The 6,291-nt window shown below is 41.9% G+C and overlaps 2 protein-coding genes across 2 annotated transcripts in view; both read left to right on the top strand.

Annotated features, from left to right (window-relative positions):
- The window catches only part of tatdn1 (TatD DNase domain containing 1), a 4,246-nt gene extending 1,630 nt beyond the window's left edge, over window positions 1-2,616 (top strand). Inside the window, exons 5-12 of the mRNA XM_014017094.1 lie at window positions 306-449; window positions 531-573; window positions 727-812; window positions 903-943; window positions 1,737-1,813; window positions 1,887-1,957; window positions 2,135-2,261; window positions 2,347-2,616. Of these exons, the coding sequence (XP_013872548.1) occupies window positions 306-449; window positions 531-573; window positions 727-812; window positions 903-943; window positions 1,737-1,813; window positions 1,887-1,957; window positions 2,135-2,261; window positions 2,347-2,449 (692 nt within the window). The 3' untranslated portion in view covers window positions 2,450-2,616. The remainder of the gene's footprint in view (window positions 1-305; window positions 450-530; window positions 574-726; window positions 813-902; window positions 944-1,736; window positions 1,814-1,886; window positions 1,958-2,134; window positions 2,262-2,346) is intronic.
- A 162-nt stretch (window positions 2,617-2,778) lies between these two features.
- The window catches only part of rnf139 (ring finger protein 139), an 8,545-nt gene continuing 5,032 nt past the window's right edge, over window positions 2,779-6,291 (top strand). Inside the window, exons 1-4 of the mRNA XM_014017093.1 lie at window positions 2,779-3,571; window positions 4,644-5,287; window positions 5,523-5,670; window positions 5,775-5,881. Coding sequence (XP_013872547.1) covers window positions 3,409-3,571; window positions 4,644-5,287; window positions 5,523-5,670; window positions 5,775-5,881 — 1,062 coding nt within the window. The 5' untranslated portion in view covers window positions 2,779-3,408. The remainder of the gene's footprint in view (window positions 3,572-4,643; window positions 5,288-5,522; window positions 5,671-5,774; window positions 5,882-6,291) is intronic.

The raw sequence follows: 6,291 nt of genomic DNA, 5'->3' as shown, positions 1-6,291 counted from the left end.
TTGAACAAATACGCATAAAAACATCAAAATTAGCACAGAAACTGTACTATATAACATTTTAGACACAYTCTAGACAGTTTATCAGCTAAAAAAAGTTAATTTTGGGGTAAGTTACTCTTTAATGACAGCTTGGCTGAATTATATGAGCTTGTTTCTTGTATTGCACTGCATATTTTAACGGCTGTTCATACATTTATAAAAACGTACATTAGGCGTCTTTGTTGCTGTTTCTTTATGAGTGGGGTCCGCCAAACGCTGCGTGCTTYACAGCTGCGCATAAAACAAGCTTCCCCCGTTCGTTCCAGATGAGTTTTACTGCACTGTCGGCTGCCATCCGACCCGCTGCAGTGAGTTTGAGCAGAACGGAGAAGCTCAGTACTTTTCGGGGCTACWGGAGCTGGCAGCAGCCCACAGAGGGAAGGTGGTGGCCATTGGAGAGTGTGGACTAGGTGCGTCTAAATGAAAGTAGTGGTTTAATATAGCTGACTTGTTATTAAGTAAAATTATGTTTTGTTTTTTTCTTGTTCCAGATTTTGACAGGTTGGAGTTTTGTCCCAAAGAGACTCAACTAAAGTAAGTTTGTATGTCTCTACTTAGTTTTAAACTCTGCAGTACGGCAAACTTCTTGAATCTCATCCTCTTTGTGAGCTGCACACCCAGTTTTTATAACAAATTCCTTCTTATGGACTCTTCAAAAGCTTTCATTYGCTCTCCGGTTTGCTGCAGATACTTTGAGAAGCAGTTCGACCTGGCAGAGGAGACCAAGCTGCCCATGTTTCTGCACTGCAGGAACTCCCATCCTGAGTTTATAAGTAGGTTTGGAAAAGAAAATCCTCGTCTGTTTTTATGAGGAGGCGTTTTCAACGGGGCTGTTTATCGTTTCTTTGTGCTTGTTCCGACAGGCATCATGAAGAGAAACCGTGACAGATGTGCAGGAGGAGTGGTGAGGACACTTTTTGGTTCATTGCTATTTTTCTGAATTCACTCTTTCTAAGCACTTGCACCAACTTTAAGTGGATTTTTTTCGATCATTTGATTTTAAAGGGGCACTTTTATGTGYTTCTCAGGCGCACATTTAAATACTATACCATAATAAAGTATCTATGTCACCTTTAGCTGTTATTAAAATGCTGTTTTTATGTATAAATAGAAAATAAACTTATCTTCTCATCACCTCCTCTTCTATATGCCTTGAAATTGGCCTCTGTCTCTTTAAGAACATCCTTCTGCTTCCATTTTGCCCATTTCGGTGCGGTGGGGGGGCATGATGCAGTTTACTTGGCATCTGAAAATACATTTCCTCAAAAGTGTTTTTAATCTGAAAAGAGCTTCACTGAGTGAGAAGTAATGTTGAGAGCCCAGCAGACAGTTAGGTTTCACTTTCACTTGGACTCGAGAGCCTGCAGGAGTCATGGGCGGGGTGTGGGGGGGAGGGGGTGCGCTCTGCCATGAGGAAGTTCGACTTAAAGGCACGTCCCAGAGGAGTTTCTGGTCCCAAAAGTCGTTTCTGGTCCCCACCTGTCGTTTTGCTCCTCAGCATGGCTTCCTAAAAACGCTGCAGGATTTCTCAAACATGCATGAATGAGTCAGAGCAAGGCTTTGGGCATGTTTTTTTTATGAGAGTATAACATTATAACATGATATAAAACTCAAAAAAGTTGATTTTACATGATACTGCCCCTTTAAMACATATTTGATGAGAAACATTAGAGATGAGTTTAATGTTTCTGCTGCAGGTTCACTCATTTGATGGAACAGCAGAGGATGCTGCTGCACTCCTTGACCTCGACCTATATATCGGAATAAATGGATGGTTAGCAAATTACATTAAAAATGTTATATTTAATACATAAAGCTCTTTTATTAACAATATTACAACTTTTCAGCTCTTTGAAAACGGAGGCTAATATTGAAGCTATGAAGTCGATCCCCACAGAGAGGCTCATGATCGAAACAGGTGAGTTAATGAAGGTTTATTATAAGATAATAACAAATAGAATGGACTTTCGTTTGTACGTTGTAAAGACAATACTGTAGTTGTGGTGCTGAATTGTCTTGGGAGTAGTGTGCAAAGCAGGGCAAATGAGTATATGTGAGCTTTTCTAATACTTTTACATTTTTGTTCTCGTTCCAGACGCACCGTGGTGCTCGGTGAAGAACACTCACGCAGGCTCCAAAAATGTTAAAACAACATTTCCAACAAAGAAGAAGTGGGAGGCAGGACACTGCCTGAAGGACAGAAACGAACCCTGTCACATCATGTGAGTATCTTTAGACACAGTGAGTTAAAAGCTTTCTAAAACTCACTGAAGACATTTTAAACACCTCTTTGTTTGTCTGTTTCAGACAAGTTCTGGAGGTGATGGCAGGCGCAAGGGAAGAAGATCCACAGGAGCTGGCCACGACAATCTACAACAACACTGTCAAAGTTTTCTTCAGCTCAAGCTGATGACAGAAAAACTCAAGAGACATGATATTTACAAAGATATAGGAAGTAGGGTTGTGAGGAAGGAGAGTCAGCACTCCCTAAAAAGTGTCAAACATGCATGTCCAAATACACAGTTAAAAATAAATAAAATAAATTAATAAAAATAAATGTCATTGGTGCTGAACATATTTAAATTTCAATTATTGGATTTAATGACTCAAATAGAACGTAAAATGTATGTAAAAACACATTAATTTCCACCTAAGCACTTTCTTCAACATCATACACTTGTCTAATTAAGACATATTTGTTTACCTTAACAGACTATAACCAGCCATAGCTTTGGGTGCTTTGTTTACATTGATTGTGGACCCTCATTTCAAAATTGCATTCAGTAGATCTACAAAAAACTACTGGAGTAAACTCTGTTAAGCTGCATTATTTATTGTTTGTATGTTTAATTTCTTACAATGAGCACATTTAAAAAGAAAAACRGACGAGCTCATCATTTTTGTCAGACGTGTTTTTAGTGATTTGCAAAAATATGAGAAAAATGTGGAACTCGTTACGTCAGCCAACACGCCCACCGACGTCGACTCGTCTTACACGTCAAGTTACGTCTGAACAACCCAACAACTTCTGTAGCGAACCCAAGCCAGAGTTCAAGGAAATGGAGATTTCYCCGTCACCTCCGCGACTCTAACCAGCGCCGGATCGGATGGAGCAGCTTGAATTTTAACATTTTGTGGGGACAAGACTCCGGATGTGAGCAGGAGCTCCGCGTTGGACAGAAAACAGAAGAAGCAACAGGAGGTTTGGCTCAGCTGGGCAAACATGGCGAGCCACGGCTGGACGCTAACCTGCATGTAAAGGTCCGCCGAAGCGAAACTAAACGAGGCCGTCGGTGGACCTGAATGTTACTTTAATGTTTCATGAGTATTCGAGGCTGACCGGGACTGCAAAGCCGCTACCGAGTTCGTATGGCGTCCACGCAAGCCCGCTTAGGCCAGCAGGCCTTAGCGCTGCTGGATGTGGCGCTTCGAGTTCCTTGTGTTTTCATTATCGACGCTATTTTTAACTCCTACTACGACCCTGGCTCGGGATGGGCAGGGGTGGTAGGAAAGGTGTTGGTCAGAGTTATGGGTGAGTAATTTAAAGCGTGAATGTAAAGCAGAAAGTGCTTTAGTTTATAAAAAAACAAGCTGTATCAAGTTGTGACAGCTAAGCTAGCTACCCAAGCTAACTAGCAATGGACCTCTGCCACCTGGCAGACCGACTAAATCCGATTTAACTACCAGCAGGAACCCAAATTCAAGACTGATCTGTTGACATCCAACTCAACTAGTTTGTTCAGCACATTATTAACTCGAGTCTGACTCTAACAAGTCTATAACTAGCTTGGACGCTGCCCCGAACTAGCCGGTCTCAGGTGTTGTGTCATATTTTGTATCCTCTGAACTGGCGGATGGTTCTGCCTGTCAGAAAACTTTTTAACCTTACGCAAAGGACTACTTCCTTTTTTTGAAATATGTTTTGTCACCGTCTGTATGCACCAAACTAGGGTTAATTATGAATTTTAGCTATATATAATACAAAAATGCAATTTAGAAAACAAATTTAATCACATTTCCCTGTGGTCTGTTCTTTGTCGCMAGCAGGCAGATTATATAAGTAATAGTTTGCGGACCTTTGCACGTCTTATGACCTCTGTAAAGTCTCTTGATGAGGGTCAAAGAGCTGTATATTTTCAGAGGCAAGGKTTCAGATATATATTACTCTTTAGGTATTTTCAGCCACCAGTTTAAGTTCCCTGCTCCTTTAACCTATACCCTTTTTAAAGGACAAGTATCTATGACTCAGCATAAAGTTTGTTTATCTAGATTTGAACTTAAAACAGACTTATTCATGTCAGTGTCATAGGTCATCGTTTTCTACAATCACATCTTATTAAATATAACCAAATAGTTGGGATGCCTGTTTTAAATGTTAYTGTTGATCTCTTTTATTTACGTCTGCACAAAGATGCACAGCAGTAACACCCATCAATAGGACACACATTGTGTGAGAATAAAGGCATTTGGTGTAAACTTTTTAAGAAACCAAATGTAATTCTGCAATGCACATAAACAGAAGCTGACAGCTATTATTATTAGAAAAAAATGGTTATTTCTCAATGTTTTTGCTGACTGTGCGTTTGGTATGTTGTGTGTTCCAGGTGTCCTAATCTCCACTGTGGTGCTGCTACTGTCCCAGAAAGCCTTGTTCAAGTTCTACACCCTCTTCTTTGCTGTTCTTCTGGGCATGGCGGCGGCCCTCATAAACTACTATGCCACCTCACACATAGACTTCTACGGCGCGTATTACAAAGCGGCGCTGGGGTTTCGGTTGCTGCCCAGAAACGGGACGACGTTGTGGCTCGGCATGGCCGCCGTGCAGCTCGTCTTCGGCATCGGCTACGTGTTCCTGCTCAACCTGCAGTCGGTGTTCGCCGCGCTGGTCGTCTTGGACATCATGATCCCTCTGTGGGGGRTGATGATGGAGCTTCCGGCAGATGTCCGACATCTGGTGGCCGTGTTCTCGGGCCTGGTGCTTGTGCTCAACACAGCCGTTTGCTTAGCCGTGAGACTCAAGTGGTTCTACTACTCGTGCCGGTACGTCTACCTGCTCGTGCGGCACATGTACAGGATCTACGGACTTCAGCTGCTGCTAGAAGACACGTGGAAAAGAATCCGGTTCCCTGATGTGCTGCGAGTGTTCTGGTTGACCAGAGTAACTGCCCAGGCGCTCATACTGGTTTATGTTGTGCGGGCGGTGAGGAAAGAGACAGGAGGGGCAACAGATGGGAGCTCTGACGCACAGGTTAGCACTAAAGTTTGATTCTTTAAAGCCGACATATAAACACAGATCATTGTTGAAATATATGAGTGACTTGTTGTGATTTAATGGAGGCTTTCCCATCTTAAAGGGGTTGTTTCTTTGCACTCATGTTCCAAGTTCTTGAAATAAAACTGAATCCCCAGCAAGAATTACGGTATGTAACAGTTTGTAAACTGAGGACATTATATCTCATTGCAGTGTTTAATCCTGTTTTCAGGGTTACCTGTTTAGCTGGGACGTGTTCTGGGATCTGACAAGTAACCTGATCATCTCTGGTTGTGACTCCACACTGACTGTGCTGGGTATGAGCGCCGTCATCTCCTCTGTAGCACACTACCTCGGCCTCAGCATCCTGGCTTTCATAGGTATCAGTGAGGGTTTTTTATGTTTTTGTGTTTTATGTCTGTTGGACAAACAACTGTGAGAATGCCGCAAAAATCTTGAGTGCGTTTTTGTTGTGAAACTTCAGGTTCGACAGAAGAAGAGGACAAGCGTTTAGGCTTCGTAGCGCCTGTTCTGTTCTTTATCCTGGCTCTGCAGACCGGCCTCAGCAGCCTAGACCCGGAGGAACGCTTGGTAGGTTCTGAAGCGCTCTGTTAACCATTTAAACATAAATACAAATACATAAATATAAAAGCATGTCTGCTGTGTAGAAATGGTGCAGCTGTTACAAGACATCAGTTAAAACTTCAGAGATTGGGGTGTGCCTTAAAAGCTTTATTGGGATGAAAAAAATGCCTGATTCAAAACTTTACACCAAACAAAAGCTCTATTCGCACGGGATGAACATTATCTGGGGACCCCATGTAATAAATAAATTACTCCCCGATATCTGTATTTTTTTTAWTTATAATTTTTTTATGCAGCATTCGCATGAGATAACCAAAGTTTAAGATTTTGCTGAAATTTACGAAATTCTCCCCGATATCATGATTTATATACAGTTTATGGTTTAAAGTTTAAAGTACAAATAGCATGCGGTCCCT

Source organism: Austrofundulus limnaeus, unplaced genomic scaffold, assembly GCF_001266775.1.
Source record: "Austrofundulus limnaeus strain Quisiro unplaced genomic scaffold, Austrofundulus_limnaeus-1.0 Scaffold161, whole genome shotgun sequence".
NCBI classification, from domain to species: Eukaryota; Metazoa; Chordata; class Actinopteri; order Cyprinodontiformes; family Rivulidae; genus Austrofundulus; species Austrofundulus limnaeus.
Note: the sequence above shows the minus strand (reverse complement) of the source record. Positions and strands in the feature narration are given on the sequence as shown.